The sequence below is a fragment of the Aspergillus oryzae genome, chromosome 7 (assembly GCF_000184455.2).
Source record: "Aspergillus oryzae RIB40 DNA, chromosome 7".
In the NCBI taxonomy this organism is placed as follows: domain Eukaryota; kingdom Fungi; phylum Ascomycota; class Eurotiomycetes; order Eurotiales; family Aspergillaceae; genus Aspergillus; species Aspergillus oryzae.
Genome location: NC_036441.1, coordinates 2,586,150 through 2,600,164, shown reverse-complemented (window position 1 = coordinate 2,600,164; position 14,015 = coordinate 2,586,150). Strand labels below are relative to the sequence as shown.

At 43.7% G+C, this 14,015-nt stretch overlaps 5 protein-coding genes across 5 annotated transcripts; 1 reads left to right on the top strand and 4 right to left on the bottom strand.

The window, feature by feature from the left end:
* Window positions 1-156: 156 nt before the first annotated feature.
* AO090206000005 (uncharacterized protein) lies at window positions 157-1,252 on the bottom strand (the record flags this gene model as incomplete). Its single annotated transcript, XM_023233187.1, has 2 exons — window positions 157-855; window positions 920-1,252. The coding sequence occupies 2 exons, from the start codon at window positions 1,250-1,252 to the stop codon at window positions 157-159; spliced, it is 1,032 nt and encodes a 343-aa protein (XP_023093716.1).
* A 474-nt stretch (window positions 1,253-1,726) lies between these two features.
* On the bottom strand, window positions 1,727-4,036 carry AO090206000004 (putative AAA family ATPase; the record flags this gene model as incomplete). The annotated part of the gene is made up of 2 exons (XM_001826465.1): window positions 1,727-2,455; window positions 2,504-4,036. 2 exons carry the CDS (start codon window positions 4,034-4,036, stop codon window positions 1,727-1,729), a joined length of 2,262 nt encoding a protein of 753 aa, XP_001826517.1.
* Window positions 4,037-6,425: 2,389 nt separating this feature from the next.
* Window positions 6,426-7,165, bottom strand: srgA (Rab family GTPase srgA; the record flags this gene model as incomplete). Its single annotated transcript, XM_001826464.3, has 3 exons — window positions 6,426-6,748; window positions 6,815-7,082; window positions 7,136-7,165. 3 exons carry the CDS (start codon window positions 7,163-7,165, stop codon window positions 6,426-6,428), a joined length of 621 nt encoding a protein of 206 aa, XP_001826516.1.
* A 1,243-nt stretch (window positions 7,166-8,408) lies between these two features.
* Window positions 8,409-10,514, bottom strand: AO090206000002 (NCA2 family protein; the record flags this gene model as incomplete). The annotated part of the gene is made up of 4 exons (XM_023233186.1): window positions 8,409-8,652; window positions 8,701-8,826; window positions 8,876-10,438; window positions 10,498-10,514. 4 exons carry the CDS (start codon window positions 10,512-10,514, stop codon window positions 8,409-8,411), a joined length of 1,950 nt encoding a protein of 649 aa, XP_023093715.1.
* Window positions 10,515-10,642: 128 nt separating this feature from the next.
* On the top strand, window positions 10,643-12,460 carry AO090206000001 (sterol desaturase family protein; the record flags this gene model as incomplete). The annotated part of the gene is made up of 4 exons (XM_023233185.1): window positions 10,643-10,656; window positions 11,454-11,700; window positions 11,753-11,838; window positions 11,896-12,460. 4 exons carry the CDS (start codon window positions 10,643-10,645, stop codon window positions 12,458-12,460), a joined length of 912 nt encoding a protein of 303 aa, XP_023093714.1.
* Between the last annotated feature and the right edge of the window lie 1,555 nt (window positions 12,461-14,015).

The following is a 14,015-nucleotide window of genomic DNA, read 5'->3' as shown; positions in this document are numbered from 1 at the left end:
AGCAGGCAATTTCTCTAACGATGCCCTGCACAAAGCCCTTAAACCGACTGACTCTTTCTAATATTACATGAATACAATGTTGGCAATACTTGCTCAACCCCCTAGAACCCGTGGAGAATCCAATGAGTGGAAACGTCGTTGTTTGCTCCATGCTATTCACCGCCTTTGCGGACCATATCGACCAGGGCCTCTGCTCCTGCTGGGACTTCTACTTCTGTCACTGTGGCTGCTGTAGTCATAACTGCTGTAACTAGGACTACGGCGCCTACCACGTCGCGGGCTACTAGAGCGCAGCTGTCCCCTCCTCCTCGGAGGGGACGTTGACCTGAGCTCCGACGATCGAGAGCGACGTGGCGATCGTGATCGAGATAAAGTCCGTGGGCGATAAAGGTCATGTCTCTCCATGGGCCTAGTGCGACCAAACCTCCTCTGGTGGGGAGGCGATCTGGGAGGATAGGGAGAAGGGCGAGAATAACGAGAGTCTGATGGCTGCCCACGGCTGTGCCTTTGACGGCCGAAACTTACCCTGCCGCTCTGAGGTGGTGGTGATTGGGAAAATGCTCTTCGGGGAAGAACAATAGAAACATTAAGCACAGCCCCATCGAGTTGGGCCTCGTGCATGTGTGCAATAGCCGCTTCTGCATCCGCGGGATCGTTAAAAAGTATATATGCTGTGCCTCGGTTTGTCATAACTTGAAAGAGTGCGTTAGGCGGCTGATAGAGTGATAAGGATATCTGCCCATACATACAAGCTTTGTTCATGGGAAGATCCAGGCTCTCTATACCCCCGAAACTCCCGAATATTTCTCGAAGGTGTGACTCCGTTACATTCTTTGTCAGTTTTTCAACAACAATCTATGATATGTAAGCTTCAGATGTAGAGGGCGCAGATGGGGCAACAGTGAGCAATAGCACAGACTTTTGAGCTTCTTGGCAGGTTATCTGAAGGGCTAGGAGTTTCACTGTAACTTCTGTCCCTACACCGTCGGGAGCCTCGACTGCGGCTGCGACTCCGACTACTCCAGCTTCGGCTTCGGCTTCGCGACAGCATTCTCGATCGCGAAGCGGAGCGAGACCGGCTTCTGGAGCGGTAACCGTTGCGACGAACATGATCGGAGGATGGGCTTCGCTCGCTCCCGGGTCTGGACTCTGAACGAGGTGACATCGTGCGCCTCATTGGGGTTGAAGCTTGCTCGGGACCTGGGTCAAGTGGTGAGCGGTTTGGCGAGCGACCTCGAGCCGTTGCAGACATAGATGTAGCTTCACAAAAATGTGTTAATCACCCCGTTTGCTTCAGGGTTAAAGGTTGAGGGGTAGTAAATATGTAGTACAAGAGTTCAAGGTGTGTCGATGTTTAAGTAATTATTACAGGAACCTAATGGATAGATGTGATGTCTAAAACTAGCTGCTCCTGGCTAGACTAACAATTAAGCTCTAATTGGCCCGGGACTTATTCCCCACTTTACATAGGCATCAAGTTTGGTGAGAATATGGAAGTTGGGGCCAGACTTCTGTCCTTCGATGAAATCGACGGATGTTTGTCCATCAATACCCCAGAAAAACATTCAATTTACAAATTCTCACCCCCGTTTTAATGACTTTAGTATCGGCTAATAGTGATACAGCAGTTGCGTCTTCTTTCTTTCTTTCCTTTTTTTATTGCTTTCACGCACTCAACATTGCCCATGAATCTGGCCAAATCATGGTGTAATGAGGTAACCATAATCTAAATATCAACTGAATTCCCCCACTGCTCGTACTGCTGGATAACGTTGTCTGTGATCTGCCTCTTGACTTGCTTAAGTGCGAGTTCGAAGTGTTCCCACCGAATGTCTTGTGCTTGACCAGTCTCCTCTTCCTCGTCCAATGCGGCATCTCCGGCAGTCTCGCAAATGCTCACAATTTCCGCTCCTGAGTAGCCTTCAGTCTTCCAGGCCAGCTCTTCCAAACTTACGCCGGGATGAACAATGGATTTACGACACCAGATATTCAATATCTCTTTCCGTGCCTCAAAGTCCGGTGGTCCAATGTAAAGGATATTGTCCAAACGGCCCGGGCGCATCAAAGCCGGGTCAATTACCTCTGGTTTATTTGTCGCGGCGACGACCAGAACACTCTTCAACTCCTCAATTCCATCCATCTCGTTCAATAAAGTTGTGAGCACATTGACACCCCCTTGGGACGTACTGCTGCGCTTTGAGGCAATTGCATCGATTTCATCAAAAAAGATAATACTAGGCTTCGCAGATCGTGCCTTTCGAAAAATATCCCGTAGGGCCCGTTCCGACTCCCCAACATACATACTTAGAATTTCAGCACCTTTTACGGCCATAAAGTTCAGGCCCGCTTCTGTAGCGAGTGCTTTGACAGTCAAGGTCTTAGAGCAACCCGGCGGCCCGTACAGCAGAATGCCTTTCTTACTGTTTACATTGAGCCTTCTCATTCGTTCGGGATGCTACAGTCGTCAGTTCCATTGTTGTAAACCATCAATGTAGACACTCACTTTCAAAGGTCTCTCCACTGCCTTCTGAAGACGCCGTTTGATATCATGCTGCCCACCAATGTCCGACCATCTCACTTTCGGTGTCTCCAGAAATACTTCCCGCATCGCAGTGGGACGGGTTTCCTGTAGAGCCGTTAATACGTCGGCCTCCTGGACTTCTAAAGGCACGGTTTCCTTGGTGGCCAAGTCATCGCTTGAGCCGCTGGTAAACTTAGAAGTTTGGTGTAAAGCCCAACTATTCGAGTCAGCTTTTTCGATCTGTCTCTGGCGCGCCTTGCGACAAACGAGCTGAAGTAAAGCAAACAAGTCAGCTCCGACATAGCCGTGAGTCTTCTCCGCCATCATATCTATGAGGCTATCACTTAGTACGGGAGACTGATATCCGCATATAGCGCGCAGAATTTCGGCTCGGTCATAGGCTGTAGGAACATGCAATTCAATCTCAGTCGCCAATCGATGTGGAGTTCTCAAAGCATCGTCGACTTCGTTGGGGTGTCGAGTTGCAGCTACAACAAGAACCATAGCACCTCTCACAAGGTCCAAACATTCACAAAGGACAGATGTCAAAGACTGAGAATCCAGCGATGTCCGTTTGGGAGCTATGAAGTCCACTTGATCGATGACCACAACACTCGGCTGACAACGAATTGCATCTTGAAACAGATTGCGTAGCTTAGCTTCGCTCTCGCCAATATTCCTGCCGAATGTGGAAGACCCAATGTTGAATGCTTTCCGCCAACCAGCAGCTTGTATTTGGCGAAGAAGTGCAGTTTTGCCTGTCCCCTTTGGTCCATAAAGAAGAACGCCCCGGGTGTGCTCATAGAAAGAAGGCATTGCCACAATCTCTGAGCCAATGTTGAAATCAGCAAGGCTTTCATTTATACTCTCAATCTGGCGGCCCATTCCACCCAGGCCAGATGACTGTACTTGTATATCAAAGCCGTGGACTCCTCTCTCTTCATCTGAATCATCTCCAATCAAGGTTTTGGAATTCTCAGTGAACCGCAGTAACGTGCTATGGGTGGTTTGGTTCAAGGCCCGCATAGTTGCTACTTTGAAGCTTCTTCGTTGACCCTTAAGCTCCAAGTCAAAGATCAATCCAACAGCGAGAGCATCACATCTGGCAAGAGGGAACTCCAAAGCCCAGGCCCAGTGGTGTCTTTCCAATGCCGGGATGGGGCCATATCTGGTCATTCGTTCGATATCAGAGCATTCCACAAAAGAGATTGATTCAATCTCTCCCAAAGGCCCATCGGTTTTGGAAATAGATACCTTCTCGCCAATCTTGACGCCGTAGCAGTCCTGGAGTGTCCTTGAAGTCTGCACGACCGTAGTTTGTATGTTTTCGGTTGCGCTCCAAGCTATTGCAGTCTTCGCACATTCGCCAGAGTAGTTCAGGGTACAAGCATCCCCCGCCCGAAGCTTAAGGGCAGCCAACGACGACGATGATAAATAAACGCGAAATGCATCTTTATGGTCATTTCTCGCTTGTTTAGAAAGCGGTCGAACTGTGAAAAGGCGGGGTTCCGACATTTGGTGCGGGCTTGGCCAGACAATGTCCGTAAGAGAAATATCAGATTATATACAATGTTGCGAGATGTAAACTGCAGCCAACACCTGTATCTGGTATTCTAGTGGCGAGTATGGCTGGACACTCTATACTGCAGGCATTGCAGTACGTCCTTGCTACACAACGATGTTGATTTGAAGTTTGAGGAGGAAGCAATGAGAGGACTAAATAAATGAGAATAGGAGGAGTAGGAGGAAGGTTTTCGGCGCAAAATCTAAAGGGGAAGGGAAATGTAAAAAAAAAAATTAAATAAAAAATAAAAAATGAGTCGCTCATTAAATTTGCCCTCTTTTTTTATCTAACATATGGATGCGGATTTAGATCAGACCCCCGCACTGACCCGTACCCTTCCTTATACACAGTACGTAGATCCTTAAGAGGCCAGGATAATCCATTTAATCATAGACTTTCGAGCTCTAAATTATCTTAGCATCCACCACCTCGTACAGCATCCATCGATCCAAACAAGACCAGCCCCGTCCCCTTACCTAATGTCGGTCCTACCGCTCTCTTTCCCTCCTGCTTAGAACAACATAACCCTTATCAAATTCCACCTTGTGTTGGAAGCGAATCGTTATGTTCTATAGCCCCCGAAGGCATTTATGGGCATCCGCAACACGCCGACCAATGTCACAATTTTTGGAGCCAATGAAGCCGTCTCTAACATTCACTTGCCTTCTTGGCACACGAGTACCTACAACAAATATTTTCACCCCCACGAAACCAGAAAAATTTCAAGATGTCTCGGGAACAAAGCCGCCGAGTACGCCACGCATCGCGGACATTGTAATGGGAACAGAGGACTGTGGTGTTACCATTGATCGTGGAAGGCTGGAAATAACATCAAGCGAGCGCAGTCGCCGAGGCCATAGAACAGCGCTCGTACTTTCGGGAGCGAGTCAATCATTGACTCCCTATGACTTTCGTAGGATGCTAGAATCTAAAGACTATAGCTTGAAGGGGCTAGAAGAAGGTGTACCCATACATACGAGGATAGAACTCGCGAATTGCTTTTACTAATAAGAATTCAGTCCTACCTATACGGAACCGTCAAACGCTCCAACGCTCCGATTCTTGGCTCCTAATTTTTACCTCTCCGGCCTCTGCCGTTGAATACCAACAAAGGGTCATAGAGTTGCAAGAACTCCATCTTAGGCAAGTGGCTCCTACTGCCACGGCAACGTTGGATATGCCGGCCGAAACATCCACCACGGATGGTAGGGTCAAACATAGCGAGCACTCTAACTTTGCACTCGGTTCATCACTACGTAATGTTTCCGTAGCAGCGCAGCTATTCCCGTTCGATTTCAAGTTGCAGCGCACAATTGGAATTCACAGAGGACTGCGCCAATCAGAATCCTCTGGAAACAAGCTCTTCCCTGTGAAACTACAGTTAGATTGCGTCTCTTTTCCTTCTTTGGACTCGCATTATATCAGGAAGCTTCTTCAGCTAGATGGTATTATGAGAGGTCGAAGATGGGCTTTACCAGAAACAGACGATGCCGTTATTCAAATAGAACCGACAACTGTGTTGGGATTATCCCAATTAAATCTCGAGCGTACGGGCAGTCTGAGTCAGTCATCCGCCAAGTTCATAAGAATGTGGCGCATAAATTTTCTCACTTCCTTTGAGGCTGCTCATTTCGCTCGTGTCTGGCACCAGAAGCCGCTTCCAAAGCTTGGAAATGAAGATCTCCATGAACCTAGTCCACACGTGAAAGCGGAGTGCATTTTCCGATAAAGATGCTATGCTATATTGCGGGGCCTTGTCATTGTTGCATAACGTTCCCTCGAAGCCAGCATTGGACTTGAGGCAAATTACTTCGTAAGGTATACTATAGATAATTATTCTCTTCACATCATCATGATTATCTATCTTAACTGAAGAGAGAGGACTGGTGGCTACTTTGTTCCCTCTTTTCTCCGCTATTTATCAGACAATAAGCTATACGCAGCAAAGGCGGCTTTCATTATCAGCGCACATTCTTGCAACTTCTGCCAAATCAAAATACTTGATGTATTATGCTGATACTTGATGGCAACACGCAAGTCACTTCCCGTAACACAAATACCAAGTATAGCGTAACACAAGATTAAACAACGCCACCAAACATACTTCGAACGACTGTAACAGAACGGCGGCCTGCCCCACGGCCGCAATTTATGGACATACATGAAGGGTGTTCCGCAAAAAGATTAGGCATCTCAGCGTCCACTGGAGCGTGAAAGCCCTAACTTGTTCTTGTTCGCGTCCATGGCAGAATAGCTGTTTGTCGGAGTTAAGAAAGAAGGGGGGTAGGGTTGTAAGGTGGATCAAGAAGGTTAAAGCAGGAGAATATACTAACAAGCCCATCAGCAACACTTGCCTCCTGTACTGCCATTCGGTCCCGGGCCTTGCTGATCTATGCTGACACCTTGCGAACCAGGCTGTTCAGATTTAGATGTGTCCATGCCTTTCTTAATTTCCGAGGCAAGATTGTAGAAGGCTTTCTCGATATTGATATTGTTCTTTGCTGACACTTCAAGGAAGGGTATGCCAAGCTCATCAGCTAGCTGCTGGCCCTGTTCAGTTGACACGGCTCTTTTCTCTTCCCAGTCACATTTATTTCCGATGAGAATCTTATGGACGCCTTCACTTGCATGCTGCTCGACGTTTGAGAACCATGTGCGGATGTCTGGGAAACGAGGTCAGCGCCATTGCCAAAATGTTCCAACCTAGAATCAGAAGAGTAAGCCCTTACTTTGAAATGACCTTTCATCCGTGACATCATAGACCAGAAGTATACCCATTGCCCCTCTATAGTAAGCCGTTGTAATCGTTCTAAAGCGCTCCTGTCCAGCCGTATCCCATATTTGAAGCTTTACACGCTTTCCGTCAAGTTCGATTGTACGAATCTTGAAGTCAATTCCAATGGTCGTGATGAAGGATGGAGTAAATGAATCTTCGCTGAATCGTAACAAACAACATGATTTTCCCACTCCGGAATCACCAATCAACAGAAGTTTGATCTAAATGCCATCTATTAGTCTGCTGCCCACCAAGAGAATGGCGGTACTCTCACCAGGAAATCATAGTTTCTTGTACCAGCCATGATGAAGTAGACGCAAGTGGCGTTAGTTTGAGCTACGCAGATCAAGGGAACGATGGAATAAGTCAAGTACGCCAAAAAAAAAAATATATGTCTCGAGATAGTAGCTCTTGACAGAAGGTCCGGTAATATTGTCGGGAAACTCAGTTTCTCGGGCACCACCGCAGTATCTTTCCTCCTGTCCTTTATCCTTTTTTCGCCCTTCGAGAGAGAAAAGAGAAGGTTATCGATCGATGCTCTGATTCCCTGCCCACTTCAGTGATTCTTCTGCAGGAGAGCTGCAGCCACCGAATGGTGGTAAAGTAGGCTTGCTGGCTAGAAAGGACTCAAGGGACTCGGGGCGCTATACGAGGAATCAGGGGAAAGGGCGGGTGGATATGATCACGTCTCGCGGGAAAGAAAGCGGTCTGTTTATGGTAATGCAACCTTGAAATATTGGAATACTGGGGTCGGGGTCTTGAGTATCGGTCGTTCTGGCATTTATCAGAAAGGATAGAGAGTGGCGGCACAAATTGGTGCCTAGATGGATGAATTGATGGGAGATTTACGGAGTAAAGTAAGCAGGTAGGGATATAACAATAATATGGGTATGTATAGGCGGAGCGATCGGTACTTTCACTGTAACTTTGCCTTGGGTCTGGTACTGTATTAATGGCTCCTACAAGCCGCATACCCCCACACATCCGTCTCATTTATGAGAATACGTACTTTGGCCCTGACCTTTATAATCTATCACAGCATTTGCATGGCTACTGATTTGTAGGTTGGGGCATTTGGAGGTCTAGAGATAGTTCTCTTGAGGGAAGATCTTACTAATAGATACGGACGGCAAGGCGCTAATTCAATACTCTTTTTTCCGTTGCATCCCCATTAAGCGCCAGTGTAACTAGTAACAAGCAGTATCAAAGCCAGTACTCCGTACTCTCTCCAGGTCTCCTTGCTAGGAAGTGCTGATAGGATGCCATTCAACTTAGAGTGTTAAACATCAACTTGTAAAGGTCTGTATGCTAATCATTCCCCTGATCAATCACGATCTACCTCAAATTTAGTTTATACTCAAGTTAAACCTACATGTTGGTATACTGGATTAATGGTTATGAATTTCTTCAATTAAATATGCTCTTTGGCCTAAAATCATAAATGGTCTACTCGCCCCTTAAATAATAGCAATTAGCGGCCTATAACTCTTGACTATTCGGGGGGGGCGCAACGCCAACAATGTAGCTACTGTGTCCCCAGAACTCCATCATTTCATCCATTTCGAGTAGACCCAACCCATTCTGCCAACAATTTCAAGCTGCCGGACAACCATTCTCTGGTTGATAAGGTCAGCGACATCTTCTCGAAAGGCGCGGAGCTCTGTCCCACTCAGAAGAGTTTCTGCTTTCTTAAGCAAAATCTCAGCGTCACAGATCAGAAGACCATGATCCCTGTATGCGAGCACGCCGGTAGGTGCAGGGTTAGGCGATATCAACGTTCGATGAGCAGCCCTATCCAAGGTCAGCATATCCCACATTTCACCATTACATACTACATACCGCAGTGCATGTCTTAATTCATCCTGCCGTCTACCCATCCTCAGACCCTTTCTATTGCCAAACAGATCCAAGAACCATCGAAGAGACGCGTACGAGACCAGGATACCAGGTGTAAGGCCAACGAATCTGCGACCGTTAGCTCATTCTACTACAATATATTGAAGAAAGTATATACCCAAAAACAAGTTCCTGGCTCTTCAGTAGAGCGTCAATACCGCCAATTGCGATCTCAACATCTACCTTCGTCTTCTGGATTTGGATCAAGAGTGCTCGTACAAGGTCACCTCGTACAGTTCCGACAAAGGGAGTCCGTAGATCTTTTTCGTACGCTCTCAGAACTGGTGTTAAATCTCCCTCCCTAACCTTGTTTGTGATAGAATTGATATCAAGCGCATAATCTTCGGGCTTCGGTTCGCCACGATCAAGGATGAAGTCGACTACCATCCGCTCTAAGCTTGCCCGGTCGGCCTCTAGGCTGTTCTTGCTCATCAAGGCAATCTCGCTTTTCTCATCATGCCTTATAGTTCCAATGAGCCTTTGAATTGGGTCAAAAACCCAATTGCTCCAAAACTCAACTGTAGTTTCCGCGGCACTGGCAACCCATCTGATTAGCTGATGGCGACGATTCTTCAGGACCTTAAAAGAGGTGCTCGCTGTTAGGAGCATCATCGATAATGGCAGCCAGTATCGCACCAGACGCGATGGGCGCCGGTGCTTGTCAACAGTTGCCAATACAAGGGTGTTGTGGGCAGGAAGGAGTCTAAGCAGTATATCATGGAGTTGCTTAGCGACTAGTTCAGGTGCTCGAATGGAGTGATTGCCATCAGAGTCTGTTTGGAGACACGCAAACTCCTTGTTAGCAGCCGAAAGGATGTCTTCACCAAGATCAACAAAACCACGGTCACTCGGCAATTTCTGCAGGAATGTCTCCATCAAGATCACACTTCTACATACCGTCTTACGCCAGTGATCATCGGCAGAAATGAACCTTGTCCATTTACACTTATCGTCATTTTCTTGAGCAGGGAAACACTCTCTCATGAGGAGGCCGATACCGTGGGCATTGAGGTCCTTCATCACTTTAAGCCTTTCGCGCTTCCGCCTTATCTCAGATTTCGCTGCTACAAACGGTGACAGTACGTTTGCCTGTAGAGCATGCAAGTTTCCTGCACAAAAACATCTCTGTATGGACTCGTAAAAATGAGTCCATTGGACTGAGACAGACATGGGAAACCTTGCCTTGACACCGCTATCATTCTTGCTAGGGCGAGGCTTGGCCAACCTGCGCCATATCCGAAAAGGTAATGTTTGCAGTGTATAAACACCGATGTGCCAATAAGACCCCAGAATTGTGTCCCAGTAAGAGATTTCATCGCTGAGGAGCAAACTCCGGTCTAGGAGAGACCTCAAGATCACCCCTAAAGTCTGTACAGTGGCTTTCGTAACTGCCAGCCACGTGAGTTCTTCTAGGCCATGGTCTGTGGACGAAAGCAGCCCATGTGGTTCACATGGGGACCGGAAGAGCTTCAAAGTCAATTCCACAATATGCTCGGGGGGGAGCACCGGTCGGGACTTGGAGGGCACAGAGAGAGAGGTGATAACATCTGCTAGGTCAGATGTGCGCTCTGTATTGGCGTCCAAATCATGCGTATGTTTTTGGGTCTCCAGTGAGGCAAATTGTAGGTCATTGATTTCTTGCTTAATTTGATCCAGTTGCGTATCTAAGCGGCAGATGTCACTTTCAGTTCGTTAGCGTGGATAGATAGTCCTTGGAACAATATACATCTTTTGACTTACTCGTTAATAACTGACATTGTCTCTGTGGTTATGATTCCGCGTGTTCTGCGGAGATAAGAAGGGGTTTTCTAGGAAAAGGAAATATTTATGATTGTATTGTGAATGGCGTCACTATGTCAGCATATCTGACCTAAGCACTACTAGTATGGACCAAACAATGTAAGAAATAATACTCCGTATACAAAGTATGTTAATTAACATCAGTTTTCTACTCTTTTTTTTTCCAATTTTGGGACCTGCTAAGGGGCTGCATCAGTCCAGGGATTGGCAAGCTAACTCCAGTCGTGTTTTGGTAGACTACCGAGAGATCGACATAGATGGGTAATGGTTATCTGATATCGTTTCGCATTGGGCACGGGTAGTAGGGAGGTGAGACCACCAAGGCCACTAAGAATCGTAGTCCCTGTGTTTACTTTGGAGCCTAGGTGCAAGATACTGAACTTCGAGCCGGAGAGGGGATAGATTGTGGATGAGCCTGGAGTAGCAAAGTACGCTTAATTGAATAACAACAATCATGATATTAGTGGACAACAGCCAACATCAGTGGAGACTCGTTTTGTGGAGCACACCATCGGTCCGAATCGGCTAGGCGGTGGCGCCAGAAAAAGCCAAGGGCTGGGTAAGGGGTACAGCAAAAAAAAAAAGGTCTCGCCACCTCGGGACTGGAGGTCCTTGATCGTGCAGCTTTATCCACCACCGGCTTGTCCCTGAAATACCGCACACACTCTCTTAAGTTTTTCAGACAAAGTCTCTCGCCGGCGCTCCCTCCCTCACAACAAATCCTCTCCTTTCTACTTTATTTCTTCTCTTTCCACCCGATAAGGCCCTACACATCGGTATCTATTGGTAAGACAATTGCAAGCGAGCCAGTCGCCCTTTGAGCACAAGTCTGTAAACACTATGTAAGCTTCTGTCATTGCAATGGTTGTTTTTATATATAAACTGACCCGGCGAAGGAATTCGACGCTACTGTCGGCTCCCCCGGAGACTTACTGGGGCCAGTTTGAAGAGATATCTAAATACAATACCCATTTAAATGTCCTCGAGAGGCTTTGGACAGCATGGTATGCATGGATGCAAAACGATGTCCTGGCGACTGGCATCATGTCTTTTGTTATGCACGAGATAGTTTATTTTGGGCGCTCCCTGCCCTGGATCTTCATAGACAGTTTGGGCCTACTCAAGGGTTATAAAATCCAGAGTGTAGGTTCATGTTGCTTCCAGCTCAAGAGACCTTTCGCTAACTGCTTGGCAGAATAAAATTCCTTCATTGCGCGAGCAATGGGATTGCGCGAAATTTGTACTACTGAGCCATTTTACAGTTGAACTACCTCAGATCTGGTGTGTATCTTTCTGGATGCTTTGCTTCGATATATAGCCTAACGATATTATCGACAGGCTATTCCATCCCATGGCTCAATTCTTTGGCCTTTCGACGTCGGTTCCTTTCCCCACTTTTTGGACAATGGCCTACCAAATTGCAATATTCTTCGTGCTTGAGGATACATGGCACTACTTCTCGCACCGAGCACTTCATTGGGGTCCCCTCTACAAGGCTATTCACAAAATTCACCATCAGTATTCAGCCCCCTTTGGCATGGCAGCTGAATATGCTTCTCCGATCGAGGTCATGATTCTCGGTTTCGGTACTGTTGGCTGTCCGATCCTCTGGTGCGCAGTAACCGGCGATCTGCACATTTTCACCATGTACGTTTGGATTGTACTACGGCTGTTCCAAGCTATCGATGCACACAGCGGTTATGAGTTTCCTTGGAGTCTCCATCATTTCCTTCCATTCTGGGCGGGCGCTGACCACCATGATCTCCACCACGAGAAATTTGTCGGTAACTACTCTAGCAGCTTCAGGTGGTGGGATTACCTTCTAGATACCGAGTACAGCCCAGAGGCAATCAAACGACGGAGGGAGAACAAGGCTGGAGGAGACGCTCGGAAAGACCAGTGATATTCCTCTCGCAATTACTGGCGACCTCCTCGATCTTGTTTTTTGTTTATTTTTATTTTGATCTGTCCTCCACTTCTTCATCCCTTTCTTTGAGTTCATGGATGGCTTATCCCGGAATTTGATATCGAGCAACCTTGTCTATACATCCTCAACCACCTGCCTGATGTACAGCAGGCTTTCGGTCCTGTTGAGGGAAAGGCGGAGGTATCTATTTTATTGCCATTGGATTATGGCTATGGTGTGGTTCCATGTATTAATTTGAGTAATAACATTGCCTAATTTATAGAATATTGATACACATGACATAATTGTGCACTTGGGAAGGCTTGCATGAGACCCTACTGAATAATAAGAAAAGTAAAAAGTTAGTTTCTCGAAAACACTATTTAAATTTAGTAGTTATCTATATATTTTAAAAAACTTGATATTTTATTATTAAAAAATAATTAAATATAGTCTTATAAAATATATAATATATATTTTAATAGATTTAAAATAAATTATGTCTTCTTTATTATAAAAATTAATAAAATAAGATTCTTAATTATAAAGATAGATTAAGATATTATTAAAAATAGAGTTTTTAAATAAAAGATTATTTACAGATTTATAATATTATAGTTTATTTTTAAAATCAAAAATATCAATTAATGATTTAATTAATATTCTATAAGTTTATTTTTAAAAAGCTTAAAAAATATTTATAGCTATATATAAGCGCTCTGCCGGTATACTATTATCTATAGATAGTAGATCTATAGAGCGCGGTTAGCTAATAAACTTTAGAAATATAATATTAAAAGATTTAAGATTATTTAGAATTATATAATAATTTTTTTATCTAGTATAATAAAATAAATTATTTAAAAATTAGAATTCTCTATATAATTTTAATATAAATATATTTATATATTATATAAGTTAGTAATTTATTAGTAATTTATTTATATAGAATTTAATTATTTAAAATAATTACTATTATAACTATCTTTTTTTTAAAAAAATAAACTATTTTAATTTATATTTAAATTCTAAAATATTTAATATTTTACTTTAATAGATTATATAATTATAAAAATATATTTTATTTATAATATTTAATAATAGAATTATAAAGATCTAATATATTATTTTATAATAATTTTAAATAATTAGAATATTAATAAAATATTTTTAAAATAATATTATAGAATTTTTTATTTTTATAAATTATAATATTTTTTATAGCTATATTTTTTTAAATTATTTTAAAAATATAAATAATATAATAAATTGAATTTTTTTATAGAAATATTACTAGAATTATAAATTAATAATATCTCTATTATTTTAAAAATAATTAAATATAATATTATTTATAGAGTTACCAAAATCTTTTAAAAAATAAAATAGATTTAATTAATTTTATAGAATTTTATAAATATTTTTTTAAATATTTTTATTTTTTATAAAGCTATTAATATATTTTTATAAAAAAATTAATATATTTATTAAATTTTATATTTTTTTCTTTAATTTTTATTCTATTAATTTTTTTTTATAAAAATAAATATTT